This window comes from Delphinus delphis, chromosome 16 (genome assembly GCF_949987515.2).
Source record: "Delphinus delphis chromosome 16, mDelDel1.2, whole genome shotgun sequence".
Taxonomy (NCBI): Eukaryota; Metazoa; Chordata; class Mammalia; order Artiodactyla; family Delphinidae; genus Delphinus; species Delphinus delphis.
Window position 1 is genome coordinate 45,214,538 of NC_082698.1, and position 20,307 is coordinate 45,234,844.

Here is a 20,307-nt window from a genome sequence, read left to right on the forward strand (position 1 = left end):
CCACCACATTCCAAGAGCATATGTGTGTCTTTACCTTTTTTAGGTCAGAGCTCTTAAGCCTGCTGAAAACCTACAACTGCTACCATGAGGGCAGAAGCTTTCAGCTGAGACACAGAGAGGTAAGGCCCATTTCTCTTCTTTTTCATAGGGTCACCATTTATCCTGGCTTGCCAAAAATAGTGCTGCTTTATACCTGTTAATCAAGGGTAATTCTAAAGACCATTTCCTTCACTCTGAGTGTCCAGTTTGGATAATAAATTGTAAGGTCACCCATCCCCTGAGTTGGGGACCAGGTTATCTCCTCTGAGATCCCTGCAAGGGGTACTGAGGGTCGGACCATCCCCGTGAGAATGCAGAGCCGATGGAAATCCCCTTATGGGCCTTCTCTTTCCACCTGGGACTTTTGTCTTCGTGAAGGCCGGGACATTGGAGTCTGAAATCTTTTGAGACCGCACGGTCCAGTGCTTCCTCTGCTCATCCCAGCATAGATGAGGAACGCAGCACAAGGCCCTGGCTTGCCCAAGTTCACGGGGCAATGCAGGAGTGAAAGCAGCCTCTCTGTGCTTGTCAACCAAGAGGAAAGCCTTGCGATAGAGGAGAGCTCCCCAGAAGATGCTTACAGGGCCAGGAAGGTCCGCACTTGAGAGGCAGGGTAGGCGTGGGGAGTGGACGACACTGGAGAGCACGGGTCAGATCAAACCCAGGGCAGCTGTGCGGGGATGTGGGCTTGGTACACCCAGACCCTTACTGATTTTTCAAAGGAAGCTAGGTATCTGGAATTTCATGTGGAATTCCCAAACCTCGAAGCACTGTGTGGCCGAAACAAAACAAGCCAAATACAAGCACGTGGGCACCAGCTGGACTCCAGGGAGTGGCCAGCAGGGCCCAGGCTCGGGGAGCTGCTCACCGGGCAGATCAGGTGAAGGCCTGGTCTTGCCACCCACCATCTAGAACTTCCAAATCTTTCACATGGGAGCCCTGGTCGGGATACTGGGGCATTTGAAAAGCCAAAATGGGGTGTCTTTTCGTGATCGTGATTAGGCTTTATTTTGGGAGGTTTCCACGGTTGAGATCGGGTTGACTCTTGGAATTTTCTCTAGCCCATCAGTGTCTGGCAAGGGCCAGTGGCCTCTGAGTTCCCCTTCTGTTGTTGAACATAGGAACGGACAGTTCAAGCCCCGGCAACCCACAGAGACTTCATGCAGGCGGAAGCCACTCTGCTCACTAATCTCGCTTCCATTAGTTCTTCAAACAACCACACATCCCCTTCTGTAATTACTAGAACAGAGGGTGAGCCCCGAGGTGCAGGCAGCTCTGGGCAGCAGGGGGATCGCCAGTCAGTGTCAGGGAGGTGACCTCCATCAGCCAGGCCAGGCCAGGGTCACACAGTTCAGGAGCCTGGACGGGAGGGAGGCTGCTAGCTCCTGGCTCAGGCAGTGCTAGGCTGCCTGTGACAACCTGGAATGACACAGACCTCACACTCTGCCTCCCCTTGACCCACCCACCCTGCGTGGGGCCTTGGGACCAGCCCTGACAACTTGTTCCCCACCCCTCAGAATTTCTGCATGCTTCTGTGTTCGCACTCCTCTGCAGAGCAGCCTCTGACACCTGTCTCAGCAGCCCGCCCTGGCCCAGCTCCTTACTGCTGCCCGCAGGGCTCTCATCCTAGCATCCTGCTATCTCTGCTTTTGCTGTCTCTTTTCTTACTTGAGTGATAAGCCCCTAGACCTGGGCCAAGTGCCCTACTAGTCCTGCATCCCTTCGGCTAGGCATGGGGCGGTACCTGTGCATAGGTATTAGATAACTAACCAGCAGATGCAGGCCTGGAGCAAGTTGGGATGAGTCCTGAGCCCCAGCGTGCTGGGCAGTTTTGATCTGTGCTGCTAAGTGAGGAGTTGGGCCCACTTCAGTTCTTGTGCTGAAGGCATGGGGTGGGGTCTTCTGACTGGACCCTGTTCCTCAGCTCTGGGCCATCCAGGGATTGCTCTAAGATCATGATGGTTCTCAACATGTGGTCCCCACACCAGCAGCTTCCGCATCACCGGGGAACTGGTTAGAACTGCAAATTTTTATCACCCTCCTTCCCGCAGGCCTGCTGAATCAGAAACTCTTCACCCTCCCAGCTGTGTTTTGACAAGTCCTCCAGGGGATTCTGATGAAGGCCAAGTCTGAGAACAGCCAGTCTAAGAGCTTGATCTTGGCACTTGGGATTCCCCAAAACAATCCCCTCTGTTGGAACAGCTGAGTGGGGAGAGGGACAGGGAAGCCCCAGACCTGTTTGTGTGATGGAACAGTCCACATGGAGGAGTGTAGGACCCTGCAGTGGGGAAGAGGCACTCCTGCTGGCCCCAAAGGCAGGAACTTAACATCCCACAGGCAGGGATTTTCATATTCCTAACCCTAAAGAAGGTGTGAGGGTCTGACCTGATCTCATTGGAGCTGGAAAGTACCTTTCAGGAACCTTCTGCAGCTTTAACAGCCAAGGTGTGCCTGCCTGAGGGAGCGTGTGTCTTTGGGAGGTGACCGCCACCATAGAGACAGGCTCCCGGCTTGGGAGTCGGGAGTTCTAATGCTGAAATGCGTGACATCTCTGGGTGACTCACCCACCACCCAGCGTCCGGGGCTCTGCAGTTCCTCAGGTTGCTGACCTGGGACCTTCTGGGCCTCAGAGACTCATAGTTCCTAGAACTTGCTGCCGGGCCACCCGAGACTGGGCTCTCCCGGCACTGCAGACGCTGAGGGCAGGGCAGACAAGAGGAGCTTTGCCTCTGTTGTATTTATTGTAGTACAAGGGCATTGTGAGGGAGGAGTGACCATTTTCCAAACAAAGAAACTGAGACTCTTAGAGTCTCTGGCCCAAGATGACCCTGAAGGAAGTCAGAGGCTCTGGCGTGGCTCCAAGGCCTGAGCAGAGACGTGTATAATACAGCGATGCCATCGCCAGCGTTAAGCTCTGGAGGTCTGTGGAGGTCTTGACTGAGTAGGACTCACCAGGACTCAGGGACTCGGAAAGCGGTTTGTGACCCCTGCCCCCCAAGCTTGATCCCCAAGCTAAGCGTGGGGAGCTCAGCCTCGGGTATGCCCTCCCAGCGCCACAAGGGGCTCTGCAAGAGACCCTCCCACCCAGCTTGTTGTCTCTGGGCCTGCCCCGGAGCAGCCTCAGCCTGGCTGCTACAGTTTGGGGCACTTTCTTGTCCACTGTCTCATCTGGGGCCCACGGAACTCAGAGAGATGAAATGTGTCACTGGCAGGGGGCACACCCTGGGGCAGGCATTTCCCTGTGAACTTTCCCCCAGCTTCTACAGAACTAGGAACAAAGGATTCCCGCTCAGGAGGCAGGAGCAGTAGCTTCCTTCATTGTAAACCTTGCCTTTGGGATCGTTTTGCTTGTTTTACAATGAAAAGTGTGATCAACTGGGAGCAATTGTGCCTTTTGAAGAGAGCAAAGCATTTTAACCAGGCTGGTTGGTGCCTCTACAGAATAATGGACCACCCCGGAAATGCCAGTGGGCAAATATATCACTGCTGACTGTGTGAGCTGGAGGCAGTAGGGCCCTGGTGTCCTGGTGTGTGGTGTGTGGCCGCTGCCAAAGCCAGCCTCCCACCCCGCCCCGCGCTCAGCTCTGAGTAGGCTCAAAGCTCCCCCTGGTGGCATGAGCGCACACTACACCCAGTGTAGGACCTCAGCCCCTGGCCCCCTGCACAAGTGCAAGATAGGGAAGGACCTTCCCTCCACCAGGGGTCCCCTTTCCTCTTATAATGATCCCTCTTCTTCTAAGGCCTGAAGGCAGGAATGACAGGGTTGACAGACAGACCACCGGTTCCTGGTGAGTGCTAGGCCCGTGGATGTATTCCCTGGGGGTTCCTGAGGGCTTTCCAGTCTGTCTCTCCAGGCGGGAGGGGCATTTGTGTCCCTTCCCTGTCTCAGTGGTGGGTGGAAGGAGAATGAGACTGCTCCATAGGGCCCCACCACGAGGACTTTCTGTTCGGCTGTTCTGTCCTCAGGAGCTTGGGACACTGCCAGAAGCCCCTTCCCCCAGCCCTTTATTCATCTTTTTTTTTGGCAACTTCTGAAGGTGCCATTAGCTTCTTTTACGTCGGGGGTATTAGCAGAGGAGCCCAGAGCCCAGGAATCTCCTTGGCCCTATCTGATCTCCCCAAATGCAGCAGTGTGATTTCTGAGCTTGGGGGGATTAGCCAGCGTCATCCTAGTTTCACACCGCGTTGCTATGAGGCTGGCGCAGTAAGCCTGACCCGTCCAGTCACCAGCCAGGCACCCGCTCAGCAGGTCAGCCCTCCTCACCACCTCCTTAGGACGTTCTGGCCAAAGCCTGCCCCACACATATTTGCTGGAGAAAGTCAGGGACCCAGAGGCTTGAGTCAACCAGAGACACAGCGGTTGTGACAGTTTTAAAATTTGTATACAGTGCTTATAACTCCATCTCCAAGTTCATTTGTACCGTTTCCCCAACCACTGTAGGGTATGAAGGACAGGCGTTGCTGTCCCCATTTTACAGATCAGGAAACTAAGTAAACTGCTTGTCTGAAACTTTTTCTTTTAAATTCACGGTTTACATTTTGCCTCCCCACAAAACACATAAAAGAGGTTAGGGCTTCCCTGGTGGCGTAGTGGTTGAGAGTCCGCCTGCCGATGCAGGGGACACGGGTTCGTGCCCCAGTCCGGGAAGATCTCACATGCCGCGGAGCGGCTAGGCCCATGAGCCATGGCTGCTGAGCCTGCACGTCCGGAGCCTGTGCTCCGCAACAGGAGAGGCCACAGCAGGGAGAGGCCCGCATACCGCAAAAAAAAAAAAAAAAAAAAAAAAAAAAAAGAGGACAGATAAATATTGTAAATGTCCAAAGCAATTTTTAAAATATTTTAAAGTCAGAAAGAAAGAAAGAAAGGAAAAAGGGGGGAAGGGAGGGATGGAGGGAGGGAGGGAGAGAGAGAAATGGAAGGCAAAGTAGTTTGCTAGCCCACAGGGCAAGGAGGTGGGGGAAGCTGAACCTGGCCATGAGCTTGCCCGTGGCCCCAGCTGCATCCTCCCCCTCTCCTCTGTCCCTCCCACGCTGACCAGGGCGGCCAGCTCTGGCTTGGCCCAAGAGAACAGGGCAATGAGGTCTTAAGCCTGTCTCTCTGAGTTCTCTGGTGCCTCACCTGTCTCCCTGAGGAAAGCAATCTGCCCCCTCCCCTATCCCTCACCCTCACCTCCTTGCTTGCCAGATGCCCCTGGGAACTGGGATTTGCCAGGATGTAGGGACCCAGGGCTGTGGGAGACCCATGGACATGTGGAGTGAGGCCCTGGCCCCTGAACTTGCCCGAGAGCAGGGCACCTGGACAACACCCTGAACTTTGCCCCACAGAAAAGTGGCCCCTGGGTGGAGGCAGGTAAGGGTGGGGACGGGCGGGGACAGGGCCACCTGGCCCAGTTGTTTGGTGCCCTGCAGGCTTAGCTGGTGCAGGTTCTGTCTTGGCCGTCAGCGTGGGGAAAACGCTCCCCACGACACAACAGGACCTGTGAGGTGGAGCCACTGAGGTACCCGCGGGTGGCCCAGTGACAAGTCCCCCAAAACACAGCAGGTGCATTTGCTGAGACCCCCAGTTTGCTCATGGGCCTCTTGGGGGGAGCAGGGGTGTGGGGAGCCACGGGGCTGACTTGAGAGTGCCCAGGGCCTGGCTCTGAAACCACCAGGGCTGAGGCCTTTGCTTCTCCTCTCCCCCCACCTACTCATTTCCCCACCTGTGAGGCAGCCACGTAAACAACAGGTACTCCATGTGTGGGCTTGTAACATGCGCCCCAGGATGTATGCGCGTTTTAGCCCATTTACTCATCAGCACAACCTAGGAGGCAGGTCCCATTAATTACCCCCATTTTACCTGTGAGAAAACCAAGGAAGAGATGTTAAAATAACTTGCCCGAGGTGATCAGCCAGTTAGGAGTAGTGCAGACGGGATGCGTATCGATTGCCACATCATGTGAGATAGGCTCTTATTTGGAGCAGGGGTCTCACTATGAGTTGCCAAAGCAGGAAGCCTCTCTGCAGAGGCTCTGTTCCCTCCCAGAGACCTGCCAGGGGCGGTGCCCACCTGGGGTGGGGGGAGGGAGAGGGTGGAGAGGTGATGCAGACCTGTATGTGATTTGCAGAAGTCTTTATTGGGGAGGGGTCAGAGTTCATGGATCACGGGGAGGTGCAAATAGAGAGTTCTAAGGACGCTGCTGGGACGGGGGCTTGTTGGGGAAACTGCATCCTGGCCAGGTTGCCCAGAAGCCTGGGAGGACTGGCGCCAGTCCCTCTGCGGTCTCAGCAGAGAGTGCCCTGGAACCCTGACATCACTCAGCCTCCCTCTGGGGGCCCCCCGGGCCTTGCCACTGTCCGTCTGTCTGCATGAAGCCCAGGGGTCAGCAGAGGATCCAGTCCTCCTTGGCATGTCCCTCCCACTTGGCCGATTTTCCTGAGACTCCCCAAAGAGCCAGTCCAGAGGGTCCACAGTGCTGGCCCCGGGCAGTGTGGGCTGCTGGCCACTGAAGCGGGTGGTGATGTCCTGTAGGGACCCAGTGGTGCAGCTCTTCTCACGGGAACGGGCTGGCCGGTGGGGTCTACTGGGTCGGACCCTGGCTGCAGCCTCATCCGGCACTGAGGTGGGCTGCGCCAGCTGACAGATGGACTTCACGTAGTCATCCAGGCTAGGGGAGGCGGGGGGGTCCTCTCCAGGCCCACCGGGCAGCATCTCCTCCAAGGTCTCCCGAATTGTGGGCAGGTGGGCCACGGAAAGCAAAAGCCGGGACCTCATGGCTGCCGGCCACAAGGAAGCAGCAACCTGTTGGTTGACAGAGGACTGGGGTGAGGGACTAGTGTGCCATCCTGACAGCCTTCCTGCGTCCCCTCCCCACCTGAGGCTGCCTGGGTGAATCACGTGTCTGAGAGCAGTTTAAAGTCTGCAGATCCAAGACCAGGCTCGAACTCCTGGGCTCTTCCTGCTAACATTACTTAAGATTCTATCATTACTGTTGTTCAGGAACCTGTACAAATCAGAGAACCCAGCCTCACGGACTGGAGTCAGAGGAAACCTGAGTTTAAAACCAAACTTAGCAGTTCCTGACCCGGAGTCCTTTGGCAAAGTCACCTCTCCAAGCTTCCACTTACTCATCCATAAAATGGGGTTAAAAATACACCTCTCAGGGGCGTTGGGAAAAGCTTATGGAATGACACCTCATGGGAAATTCCATTATGAATATAAAGCCCTCTGCAGCTGTTGTTAGCAGTTAGCTGCATCCTGGTCTCTAACCCGCAGTGAGGCTGTGCGAGTCCCAGGCTGAGAACTGCCTCAAAGATACCCAACGCCTTTTTGTTTTACCTCAAACCAGAGGGCAGTTGCTGTCTCTTACCTGTAGCTGAGGAGGTCTGGGGGTAGCAGGGGAGCTGGATGAGCAAGGAAGTCCACAGAAAGCCCCCAGGAAGCTCAGAGCAGAGGGATCGGGGTCCAGTAGTTGGAGCCCTGTGTCCGGCGTCAGATTGCTGGGAGGGGGACGACGAGGAAGATGTGCTACGGCCCCTGTACGATGTGCCACTGTCCAGAGCAGAGCCCTCCCTGAGCTGTCTGGTGAACCTCGGGGCCTGGCAGCTGCTTTTGTACCTTTCCACCAGCAATCAGTTACCGTCACACGGGCCAAAAATAGCAGTTCCCAGGAAGGCTCTCAGAGGAAAACAGCTTGGCGGGCGGGGCCTGGCCCAGCTTGGAGCAAGGCTTTGCGCCTGTGGGACGTTCTGGGAATGTTTACTCTGCAGGGCAGGGGTGGGGTGGCCACTGGGAGAGGCAGAGGGCTCCACTGGGCTCCCACAAGCAACCCTAGGGTCTGCCACCTCCGCCTAGAAGTGTTCCCCACTACACCTTACACTAGTACCCTGCAACCCCAGGACACTCTGGCCCGGTGCTCGCTCTTGTAGAGCTTTGGGCCTGCACCTGTGAGGGACCCTGCCAGACACAGCGATGCAGGGCTTAGCCTGGAGGCGGCTAAGGCCAGGCTCCCTGGGCCTGCTGGGAGTTGGGATGTGCCCACCTTCTTATGGAACCAGGGGCAGCCTGCAGGGTCCTGGTCTTGCTGCTTCCCAGATGTGGTGCTTTCAAATGATAACTGGTTTGTTTCTTTGTTCCCCAGGTATCTAATTAGTACTCCTGTGCACCAGTGACTGTTCTAGGTACAGAGGACATAAGCAGTGAACAATCCTTGCGTCCTAGAGCTTAGCTGTTAGTGAGGGAAAGAATTAAGTACTCAGTGGATGGGTGCTGTGATGTTGGGTACTGATTACAGCTGCAAAGAAACGGCCAGCTGTGCTGTGGTCAAGGGGTCGGGAGGGTCCTCTCTAAGAGGAGACATGGAGCAGAGAACTGAACAAATGAGGGTCGTGTGTTCCCAGAGGAGGGGCAGCATGTGGAGAGCCACTGTGGCAAGAGTCTGCTGGGCAGGGGACAGCCAGGGGCCCATATGACTGGCCCAGGTGGGGAGAAGTCGGTGGGTTTGGCATGGACACTGGGTTTCCCTCTGAAGGGGATGGACAGACACTGCGGGATTTGAACAAGGGTGCAAGAGTCTGGCTTCTGCTTTGAAGGATTGACTTTGCCGCTGTGCGTGGGCTAAAGGGCAGCTAACAGGGAGACCGAGGAACACCTGGCCAGCGTTGGGAGGCCACTGCTAGTGTCCAGGGATGAGTGTGTCAGCACAGGAGGCAGCTGGGGGAGAGGCAGGTGACCCTGGGAAAGCCCTTGTAGAGAGCCAGCACCGTGCCCTTCTCAGACAGACCTCACGTCATCCACCTAGCCCTGGGCCCACCTGGAAGGTACCTGTCTTGTTCCCACAGGCAGGGGATGGAAAGCAAGTCACTGAGACAGAAGCTCAGGTCGGAAGTCTGATTGCTGGACAGACCCTAGGTGCCGAGGCAGGCGGGAGGAGCTGGCAGTCCCAAGTTCATGCATTCTGGCCAGAGTATTTCTCATGGGCCAAGGCATGCGGCCAACCCGTGATCAGGATTTCAGTTAAACATACCAAGTCCCACCTCGGCTCTTCCATCTGGACGCTTCTGTAGAGCCTTTGTCTGTTTCTCTGGCTCTCTTTGAATTCATTAGCAATTAGCAAATAAGCCAATAGGCTGAACTGAGGAGTTAAGTGTTGACTGGGATAGAATTAGGGGGCCCAGGTTGATTTCCCAACTTGTAGGAAGTCCAGGCCCCGGGACCTGTGTTCTCGTCCTGTTACTTCCCCACCTGCGTGGTGAGGGCTGCCCTGGAGGTCCCTCTTCTCTACTTTGGGCTTCTCTGATTTGATCAGAGAACGCTGCAGGCTGACAGGGCCTCCCCTCCATTCTGATGGGGCCAGGCTGGGGGAGCAGTAGAGCAGTGGTAGGGGGCTCAGGTTGGGCGCACCCATGCCGCTTGTGCAGGGACACCAGGCCTGAGTCACGTCAGGCCAGCTGGTCCCCAGCATAGCTTAACCCTGACCTCAGAGGCAGCAGCTCTGCCTCAGCCCTTCGCTTCCCCAGAGCAAGTCCCCCTGCCTCTTTCTTCATGGCAAGGTCCCCAGAGCCTTCATACAGCAACTTTGGAGGTCTGGCCTCAGTATGTCCAGCCTTGCTGCCCCTGCCCCAGCGGTGCCCCCAGAGCATCAAAGGGTCTGGGGCTGTGTCTGCTTCATCTCCTCCACCCAGAGTCCATCATGGGGCTGGTGTCCATGAATAAACATGTCCATGAATGAACACACCGAGATGTGTTGCTGGTGGGGCAGAGGCTCTCTCCAGCGACCTGTCAACATCTGATGGAGGCGTGTGAAGCTAAGTCTGAAAACAAAGACCTGAACCCCACTTTGGGTTTTCTTACTATCCCCACGGGACCTTTAACTGCAGTGGATAAATCTAGTCTTTCCTTTACAGTTACGTATCTGTTACATATTACATACATACAGTTCCAGATCTTTAGTTACATATCTGTGCCTGTGTAGCATCAGTGGTTATCAAAAATAGCTCTGGTTTTTTTGTTGTTGTTGTTGTTGTTTGTTTTCTTTTTTAGCAAACAGTGCAAGGCCATTTCAGAAAGCTATGTGTATTTTTGATAAACTTGAACAGAGGAGAAATATTTTCTCCGTGTATGGCAGGGTGTTTTAAACTATTACTAACTAACCATGAAATCGACACTGCAGGACACCTCTGTAAGCACTGCCAGGGATATGACATTTTCCACAAGGTCCCTCTTCTCACAGGGCTTTTGATGTCAGCAAGGAGAAAGAAATGGCATTTGTGAATCTAAAATGGTGCTTGAGATGGCTTTGGGAGAATGACGATTTAAGTTCATTGCCAAAAGACCAGTATCAAAGCAGATTAGGAGCACATAGCTGGGAAGACCTAGACTCTGTGGAAGCGTGAAGCTGAGAAGGTTTCTGGCAGGTGCTCTGAGGGTGCAGACAAAGCAGCCTGGCCAGGCACACATGTGGGAGTGATGAGGCTGGACACAGGGAGCCTGGAGGTGGTAGCGCTCATACAGGAGCCAGAAATAGGTCAGAGGAACAGAATCAAGGACCTGAGGGGAGCAAGTGGGAGCTGGCTGAGGGTGCCTCTGGAGGACTCTGTCGATTAGGACCCCAGGGTTGGTGGCAGGGGAGTGGCCATGCCATCTGCAGACCTTGGGAAATGAAGGCTGGTCGGGGACGCGGGCTGGGAGCTGATGTAGATATTCTGAGTGTGTGTGCCAGTGGTGGGACACGGGACTGTCCATATCCCAGGTGGTGAGGAAAGCAAGACTGGCCCTCAGGAAAGAAGGCAGCTCAGTAATCTGGGGGTGGGTTCAGGCCACTATGGGAACAGTGTGGGGACTGTCCTAGTCCACCTCTGCTCTCGTGGGCATGGGATCCAGTGCCCTCAGCACATGCCCAGTAGGGCCAGCTGACCGTGGGTCCCCTGCCCAGGTGCAGCAGTGGGTGGAGAGGTGCCCTGTGTTGCACTGGTGTCTGCACAGCCGTGCTTCCCTGGAACGTGTTTCCTTGCCGCTCTGTGGATGTGCCTGCCAGACAGCGGCCGTGTTCCTGTGGGACACCTGACTCAGCCGCCCTGTCCCAGACCGTGCGCCTGGGCGGTGGAAGGGCACGCCTCAGGCTTCCTCTCAGCCCCGGGCCGCGTGCCTTGGAGCACATAGAAGTTCGTGGGCCTTCCCCCAAAGGAGGACAGGACGCCAGGGAGGAGAGGGCGTGTCTGGGGAGGCCTGAGTGCACGGCGAGTCCCGTGGGCAGGGGCTGAGTCCTGAGGGTGGGTGGGGAGGGTGGGCAGTGACCCCTGAGCGCGGCTGCTCTGGGGGAAGAGGCTGACCCGTGTGGATCCCCACAGGAAGAAGGGGCTCTGATCATCGAGGGGCTCCTCAACATCTCCTGGGGACTGAGGCGGCCCATCCGGCTCCAGATACAGGATGACAGAGAGCGCGTGCACCTCTCCCCCGCCTCCTGGGCACCAGGACACCCGTGAGTGCCAGGCTGGGTGGGGCGGGGCCAGGTGGTCTCCGTGACACCCGTTCAACCCAAAAGTATCGTTTGGGGTGTCGGGGGCGGGGGAAGTTGCTCTCAGCCTAGCCCCATTCCCATTTGGGGCAGGAGCATGGCAGGATAACCCAACCTCATCCCTGTCACCCCGTGACGTCCTCAGCCCATGACCTCACCTGCCAACCTGCAGCCTCACCCCCAGGTGGTCCTTCTCCATGACAACCAAATCACCTCCCTCTTGGAGAACATTCCAGGCTCCCCTCACCTCTGGCTGTGCTTCTCAAACTTGCCTTGTCCGTAAGAGAGAGAGGGCTCTGGGGGGGGGGCTTCCAACACCCTCTGCAAGTTAAGCATCTCAGCATCTCCTGTTCTATGTTAAAAACGCACACAATTTTAGCCTCCTCCTGCTCTGCTTTTATTCCAATATCAGAATTTATTTTTATAAATTTATCAGAATTTAATATCAGATTTATTTAACTATCAGAAGAATGTTTCGATCAGGATGAAATGGCTTTCTATCTGCCTTATCGTTTTAGTGGACGTTTGCCTCTTCCCACCCCACCCCATAGACGGGCAGTTTGCTGCTGCGTTTTGCTTGCTTCTGCATGTAATAAATCCTTCTAAGAGTCAGAAATTCAAAACATTTTCCCCTTCAGAAACTGAAGTAAAGTTGCTTCTCTGAGAGCCCTTAACACATTGACACCCCTGGGGCGTCCCCAGGTATCCCTGGTCACTCATAGCAAATTTTGAGCCGCACAGACTTAGAGCTTAGAGTTTGGATGGGCTCCTTAGAAAGGAGGGTAAAAGTGGTCACACGAGCAGTCTCAGACAAGGGCCTGCAGAGGCCTCTCAGCATTGGGTTGGATGCTCTGTCTGCTCCTTGCAGGTTCCTCCTCACCATGTGGCTACTTCCCATCACGCCCATTCCTTCCCCAGCCCACCACCAGCTACCCTGGCTTGGAGACCACCCTGCTCAGAGGCCTGGAGGTTGGCTCCCTCGAGGTTGCTGCTGCCCAGCCCCCGCAGGCCTGAGGGCAGCCCAGAGAGCCCCCTCGGCATGTGGCCGCAGATACCAGCTGCCTCAGCCCAGCCCCCAGCAGCACCCGGGCACTGTGTGTGACCCTGTGTCCATGCAACGGCGCCCAGCACAGTACACCGGGTCTTCAGGACAGACTCCCTCTCCTTCCAGCAGACACTGGGGCGATCCTTTGCCTTTCTTTTAATCTTTTACGTTGACTTAATATGAAATCCTGGCCTCAGCTCTGCCTGCCCTGATTCTTGCCTGTGTCCTGTCCCCAAAGGCAGCCAGCCTCTTCCCTTTGACCTGAGCTACTTTTCTCTGCCTACAGCCCTCTGAGCACCACGATTGTCTCTTTTCAGAAAGGAGCCACCTCTTCAGGATGGCAGAGTCACTGCCCAAGAACCAGGCGCTCAGGCCGGACCCAGGGAGGAGAGTTCCAGAGACAGCTCAGGTCAGGGGGGCCCTGTCCTGCTCATCTGGGGTGGGAAGGAAGGGAGGGGTTGGCTCATGACCACCGTCTCTGAATATCAGCTTTGTGGAGTAGCAAAGAATGGCCTGTTTCCCTTCAGCTGCAGCCCCTGCTAAATCCCTCCTTAACCCGGAAGAGGCTTTCTCATCGACTCCTCACCGAGGGAAAAGGAATCAGAGGCTTGCAGAGGTGATGTCGTTTGCCTGAGTCCCTGCAACACGCACCCTTATAGAAAGGAGAGAACATCAGCAGAGGGTGCGGCTGCCTCCTGGCCTTGCAGGCATCTGGGACCTCTTCCCCACACACTGGGATCCATCCCTGTGTGTCTGTCCTCTCGGTGCTCTCCCCTTGCACTCAGTGAAGGGCTTGTCCCAGAGGACAGGGCTGGGGCTGTCAAAGTCCTGCTCTGGATCCCTGGAGACAGAGGCCCGGAGGCTTATGGCCATGTGGCATGGTGACACAGGTTATCCTGTCTGGGGATCACCTTTCCCATCTGCAAAGTGGGCATCACGCAGGCTGGACCCCAGCCTCCGACTCAGGGACAGTGGTCACATCGCCGTCTGCTGCAGCCCAGTGCTACAGGGAGCCACGCTCCACACTCGGGACCACCACGGGAGCAGTTCTGTCACCACCGCCCTCACCCCAGCCTGACCCCCTCATCCACTTCTCACCACAGAGCCCGTGGAGGAGGACGAGGAGACCCCACAGCTTATGCGGACCAAGAGTGATGCAGCCTGTGTGATCCAGAGGCGGCCCAGGTGCCGCGCCCCCGGTGAGGCCCAGAGGATCCGGCGACATCGGTTCTCTATCAACGGGCACTTTTACAACCACAAGGTGATGTCCCAGCCTGGCCTCTCCCCTGGGCCCTGAAGCTGAGGCCACAGGGAACAGCCCCAAGCACGGGTGTAACCACTGGGCCTTCTGTAGGCCGGGCCCCGTGGCGGTCATGCCAGAATTCACCCTCACCATGGCCCTGTGTGCAGATGTGGTCATGCCCCTGCCCCGATGGAGAAACGGGCTCAGGAGGAGAACTGTCTCGCCCAAAGTCACATCAAAATATCATTCCACTTCATGGCCCCAAAGCCTGTATATTTTCCATCACACACTCACTGTCAATTCATTCTCAAAAGTTGCATGGAGGGCTTCCCTGGTGGCGCAGTGGTTGAGAGTCCACCTGCCAATGCAGGGGACGCGGGTTCGTGCCCCGGTCTGGGAAGATCACACATGCCGCGGAGCAGCTCGGTCCGTGAGCCATGGCCACTGAGCCTGCGCCTCCGGAGCCTGTGCTCTGCAACAGGAGAGGCCACAACAGTGAGAGGCCCACGTACCGCAAAAAAAAAAAAAAAAGTTGCATGGATATTTGGAAAGTGATACCAAATTCACTTTTAATCAGGCGATTTTCTATGAGGTTTCCACCCAAGCTCAGTTGATATGGGAACATCCTGTCCCCTACTGTCATTTCCACTTGGTAGATGAAGGCAACTAGGTTGAGGTGTGCCCAGGAGCACGTGTGTCTGTGTCCCAGAGAACCCACACTTCTCCTTATTCCCAGCAATTAGCCTTTTGTCCAAGTATTGTACTGACCTCAGGAAAAAGAGCTCCTTCCCCAGATGACATCATTCCGTAAACAAACCAAACTGTAAAAGGAGAAGTTGATTACTATAAATGGCACGAGTGGCCGTGTGGGTGAGGCCCTAGATGGGAGTGTCCCGGTAACAGAGCCACATCCTGCAGCACTGGGAAACTGGAAGCCAAGGTTTTTAGGTTAAGCAGCTGCCTTCTTGATAGGTGATGACTCGTGGGAGGGGAAGGGGAGCCTGGGCAAAGGGAGGTCTCAGGGTCAGATCTGAAGGACAGTCCCCCAGGTGAGGTCTGCTGGGAGCCATTCAAGCCACTCTTGGGGTGCCCTGCACTTCAGGATGAAGAATTCAGCAAGGCAGCTGAAAGGACCCTGCTTCACCATCAGGACCTCCCTCCACTCCCTGCTAGGTTTGCAGTGAGTGTTCATGAGGGACAATAGGTTATCTTTACTAAATCCAGGAAAACCCAGGACTATTTGAGAGTAGTTTCCTGAGAGAGGGAGGGGGAGGCAGGGCTGAAGTTAAACAGAGATTAAGAATGTCTAGATTAGCCAAAGAACCCACCGTCTGACTTGGGTATTCTTTAAATCTTGCTCCAAAGGGGTTTTGTCCTTAAAGTGTTAAGTACCATGTGCTAGTATTTGAATATATATTGATATGCTATTTTAAGGGATTACTCAAAAATTTAGAAAGACTATTTGCACGGGTTTAGGCTCTTTCTAGTTCTACATTCCTAAAAAGGAGCTTTTTGCTCCATGACTCAGGGTACCAAATAGCGGAATTTGTCTTCAGTACATTCACCTCTACTCTAAAGGAGTCATCTCTAAGAGGGGTGTTGGGCACATTAAATCTTACGTTAGTCATTCGAAATGTCACAGGGACATGGAGATGTCTGAGCACCCTGTAGCCTTTGAAATGAACAAATGAACAGTGAGGGCTTTCATCACAGCCTTTCATGTCCATTGGAGCCATCCTGCCAAGAAGGGCTTCTTAGCCAGCCAGCCCAACACTCGATACACTACCCATTCAGGCCCCAGTAAGGGCAGATTTTCCCCCAGTCACAGATTTACCTGCGCCGAAATGTAGACCCATTCTTCCAGGCAAATTGAGTACCTGCCAGGACAGGAACTAGTGTCTTAGGCATGTTGGACAGTTGATTCACATCTCCTGGATGAGTAAGGGGCTCCCTCTTTTTCTCCCTGCGCTACATGCATTCAGAATCAGTGTCCCTAGAAATCAGGCAACAAAGTACTTGAGCCACAGGCAACAATTAAAAAAAAAAAATTCCTAGAATTAACTTCCTAGGGTTGTTATTCCAGGTTTTATTTCTTAGAACTGTACCCTATTGCTTCACTCAATTATTTTCCAAAAGTGTTCTTATTCACAGCAATGTTGGCTTGATTTCCAGACTGGGTCAAACTTAGTACTTGTTTTCACTGCTTTGCCCTGGCCTGTTAGATTCAAATGTGTTCTGTGAGGGGAAAACCACTGTGGTTAGAGATGGGAAAACAGCCACGGTACCCTTGTTCCTACATGGAGTTGGTTGGTATCTTCTTGAGAAAAAACTTCAGGCAGAAGAAACACTAACAATGTCTTATTGACATGACCTTTCTTCTCCTAGAAATAGCCTGACTTCTGTATTCCATATTTCTTAGAAACTGAAAACCTAGGCTGGCTTTCTGTATCACCCAGAGGCATTCTACATTTCACTGTGCAGAAGGCAGGTCCAAGTTTGAGTCTGGCTCTGGTACTCGGGGACCAGCTGCAGACGCTGAACAAGTCCCTCGCACACCCCGAGCCCCTACTGGGAAAAGCAGAGCTAGGGCCATACGGGAGGAATGTGTGAATTGGAATTTGGAAAGCGAGGAGGAGCTTACCCACACGGAAGTCAGACACGCAGGGAGGCCCCTGTGCCACAGTGGTGAAGCATGGGGTTTGGGGCAGCTCTGCCCTTTCTAGATGGGTGATGCTGACAAGCCCCTTAACCTGTCCAAGCTTCCATGTCTTTCCTAAGAAAAGGGGACTAGTGACAGGTACTTCTAAGGGCTGTCGTGAGAATTAAATCAAAGATTATATATAAAGTGTTTAGCAGGTTTCCTACCTAGCTAGTGATCATTGAGGACTCAATAAGCCTCAGACAATGCCCTGGTTGACTTTCACGGATGGTGTCTCATAAACAAAGGCAAGATACCTGTGAGAATGTCACGGGCCCCCATAACTGTGCAGAAGCCATGTGGCTAGAGCACAGGGTACTTGGGAGGGAACCATGTATCACATGTGCATAACATGAGAGGAGCCACGGATGGCACTGTCTAGGCTGTGGGACATGCTGTAAGACAGTACTTCTCAAAGTGTACCCTACAGGTAGCATCACGGGGCAGTTTCCTCAAATGCAGATTTTTTTTTTTTGCGGTACGCGGGCCTCTCACTGGTGTGGCCTCTCTCATTGCTGAGCGCAGGCTCCGGACTCGCAGACTCAGCGGCCATGGCTAACGGGCCCAGCCACTCCACGGCATGTGGGATCTTCCCGGACCGGGGCACGAACCCGTGTCCCCTGCATCGGCAGGCGGACTCTCAACCACTGCGCCACCAGGGAAGCCCTCGAATGCAGATTTTGATCCAGGAGTCTGGACTCGGGGGGCCTGAGACTGTAGCTGACAGCTGGTCCAGAACACACTTTGAGTTGCAGAATTTTGAAAGGTTGTTCCTCTGGCCAACAGTGTGGGTAATGGATTGAAAGGGCGGAGACTGGAAGGGGAGAGTTGAGAAGCTGATGCAGTGTAAGCGGAGGGCCTCACCTCAGGCACCACTGGGAGCATGGAGAGGAGTGGACAGATTGGAGAATGTTCAGCCTTCGGATCAGCAGACACTTGGTGATTTGATGGATAGAAAGAGTGAAGGAGAGACTGGTTCCCCCAACCCCTTGTGAGTTACTTCTACGGCCCTGGTTCCTGGAATCCAGAGAGCTGGACCTTATAGCTTTGTAGGCATCTTCCTTAGAGGCCTCTGTAAGATGTGAGTTGTTACAGCTTCCCTGTGCGTGCCCAGATCTGGGCATAGCTCGTGTGTGGATCTTTGTGGATGGATAGACGCAGGTGTTCCCGAAGCTCAGGTTCGCCTACTGCTCCAGCCTGCTCAGCACCATCTGGCCGACAGTATGCCCAGACCCTGTGTGATGTCAGCCCCGTGTCCCCTCTGGACTTGCCCTGAACTGCCTCCCCGTTCCTGTACAGACCTCCGTGTTTACTCCTGCCTATGGGTCCATGACCAACGTGAGAGTCAACAGCACCATGACCACCCTGCAGGTCCTCACCCTGCTGCTGAACAAGTTCCGAGTAAGTCTGGCCACAGACGGCCCTGCCCCAGTTGCTGGTGGTTTGCTGTTCTGTTGGGGGAGGGGGCTGGAGAAAGCCATGGCTCCTGGCTAGAAGGATGACCAAGGTTTCCTCAGCTGAGCTGGCATCTCTGGGAATTTAAGCAGAGAGAGGGGAAGGTCCCTGGGGATTTGTGTGTGTGGCACTGAGGATGTGGTTACTACCAGGGGTCCCTTTCTGTCTCTCCTGTCTGGAAAAGCCGTGGTCTGACTTCCTATTACTACCTGTGCAGGTGGAAAATGGTCCCAGTGAGTTTGCACTCTACATCGTTCACGAGTCTGGGGGTAAGTGTCTGCCTTTGCTTCCTGATCATAAAAACAAAAGTCCCTGTCCATTTGGCAAGCTCACCAGCTGTGCTCCTTCTCTGAGGGCTGGGCTGGCTTGTGCAGCGGGCACGGGGCAGGTGCCCTCCTGGCCTCGGGACATGCTATGCCCCCACCACGAGCATCCCTCCCAGGCCCAAATCCAGGCACACTGTCATCCCTTTGAGAATCCCACCAAAACCATATGGTAAGCCACTCTCTCCAGTAGGTTCAGCAGGGAGTGGGGAGGAATGTGCATCTGGGTCTTCAAGGTGGAACAGAAGCCCCTCGCCCACTGAGAACTGTTGTTGCAGAACTTGTACTGCATGGCCCTGTGTCCAGTGCTGCACAGCACAGGTCTGATAACTGAGCAGGCCTGGCCTCCCCAAGTCCACTTCCCCATTCCCCGCTCCTTCAGCCACTGTTCCTCTCGGAGCTGGGCCTTCACTGAAGGACATGATCACACATCATCAGGGCAGTGTCCACCACACAACACCTGGCAGTGTTGCCAGGCCCCCTGGACACCTGTCTTCCATTACGTTCCTGTCCTGGAACAAAGAGACACAGAGATGCCATGAATTTTGTCCACCGCTTTCTTTTTCAGAGAGGACAAAATTAAAAGACTCTGAGTACCCGCTGATTTCCAGAATCCTGCACGGGCCCTGTGAGAAGATTGCCAGGATATTCCTGATGGAAGCTGACTTGGGCGAGGAAGTCCCCCACGAAGTGAGTGAGAGCTGAGGCTCGGGGAGGCCTGCTCCTGAGTTAGGGGCTGGGGGACAGCATGGCGGACCCCCAAGGGCTCTTAAGGTGACCTTGGGCAGAGCCCTCTTGGGCGATGCTTCCAGGGCCCCCATGGCCGTTCTGAAGGACCAGTACAGTATTGGTTTCAGCCCTTCTTCTTCCTGTCAGCCACCACCAGATGTATCAGCTGGCTCAGGGGAGATAAGAAGTTGGGTCTTAGAAAACCATGGCCTGGCCTTTCCCCCTCAGACAGATAGAATCTTTTCCTTCGTTGGAGCGTGGTTTGTTGTCATTGCATTAAAGCCCACAACAAGGGCTCCTTAACTAGGGCCTAACTAGGGCTTATGGAAGGGACCCTATGGAGGTCTGTGTCTCAGGACAGCCTGAGTCCTGGCTGGGCAATGGGCACATTTCCAAACTCCCTGCACAGAAAAGGCCTGTAGGGTGTGGACCCCAAGGAGAAGGCCCAGTGACCCTGTATCCCTTGAGCCATTCAGACTAGTGTAGTTTCATTCCATTGTTAAAAACAATGGCATTCCCACCGTCTCCACCCCACCCCCAGAGAACACCCAGTGTGACTCCACTCACTATTGAATGCTTTTCCTAAAATTCAGCTTAATCTTTCCTCCCAGCGATCGTAGTTGCCTTTGAGGTAAGAATGGGCTCCATCCTCCCATCCTGGTACACACAGAGCAGTGCTGGGCGTGGGAGGAAAGCAGGACAGCCTCTTCCTTGGATTTAAGACTGCTGAATCGGCCACTATGGAAGCCACGAGGAAAAGAAAACACACTTTGGCTTCTAATTTAAAACACATTAAAATGTTCTTGGATTTTCTAGGTCGCTCAGTACATTAAGTTTGAAATGCCGGTGCTGGACAGTTTTGTTGAAAAATTAAAAGAAGAGGAGGAAAGAGAAATAATCAAACTGACCATGAAGTAAGCAGCACTTAAAGAGCCAGTCGTGGGTACTGAACGTCAGGGCAAGTCTGCAGGGCAGAGCACCCGGGCCCGCGGCTGGGAGGCCTCTCTCCTCCAGGTGTGCCAGGTTCCTCACGCAGCTCGGGGACACCTGCTAACCCTGGCTCCCCAGCACCGCCCTCTGACCCCTTGCTCAACACTGACACCAAGCTGGGGTGACAGCCTGCCAGAATAGGGGGATGCAGCCCAGACCACTCCTCTAGCCTCGGCAATCTCGCCAGCACAGGACAGGCACACGCTGCTGAAAGATGCCCAGGAGAGTCAGGCAGGAGCACGGGTGGGCCCTGGACCAGGGCTGTGTGTTCTGCTGGTGACATTGCTCTG

General features: G+C 54.6%; 2 protein-coding genes across 4 annotated transcripts in view; one reads left to right on the plus strand and one right to left on the minus strand.

The window, feature by feature from the left end:
- Positions 1 to 20,307, plus strand: part of RASSF4 (Ras association domain family member 4) — a 35,318-nt gene that overhangs the window by 11,408 nt on the left and 3,603 nt on the right. Inside the window, exons 3-10 of one of the 3 annotated variants that reach the window (XM_060034613.1) lie at positions 44 to 119; positions 11,368 to 11,498; positions 12,897 to 12,988; positions 13,683 to 13,840; positions 17,820 to 17,921; positions 18,193 to 18,244; positions 18,867 to 18,988; positions 19,844 to 19,941. In XM_060034613.1, coding sequence (XP_059890596.1) covers positions 44 to 119; positions 11,368 to 11,498; positions 12,897 to 12,988; positions 13,683 to 13,840; positions 17,820 to 17,921; positions 18,193 to 18,244; positions 18,867 to 18,988; positions 19,844 to 19,941 — 831 coding nt within the window. Of the gene's footprint in view, positions 1 to 43; positions 120 to 11,367; positions 11,499 to 12,896; positions 12,989 to 13,682; positions 13,841 to 17,819; positions 17,922 to 18,192; positions 18,245 to 18,866; positions 18,989 to 19,638; positions 19,708 to 19,843; positions 19,942 to 20,307 lie in introns of those variants that run through there. The other 2 variants (XM_060034615.1, XM_060034614.1) reach the window with 2 other exon arrangements.
- DEPP1 (DEPP autophagy regulator 1) lies at positions 6,137 to 7,595 on the minus strand. The gene is made up of 2 exons (XM_060034616.1): positions 7,389 to 7,595; positions 6,137 to 6,820 (listed from the first exon to the last, which is right to left on the minus strand). The coding sequence occupies exon 2, from the start codon at positions 6,791 to 6,793 to the stop codon at positions 6,167 to 6,169; it is 627 nt and encodes a 208-aa protein (XP_059890599.1). The 5' UTR covers positions 6,794 to 6,820; positions 7,389 to 7,595; the 3' UTR covers positions 6,137 to 6,166.

What these genes read in the sequence shown, in the direction of transcription:
- DEPP1 (XM_060034616.1), bottom strand. Translation starts at nt 6,793, where the DNA reads ATGAGGTCCCGGCTTTTGCTTTCCGTGGCCCACCTGCCCACAATTCGG.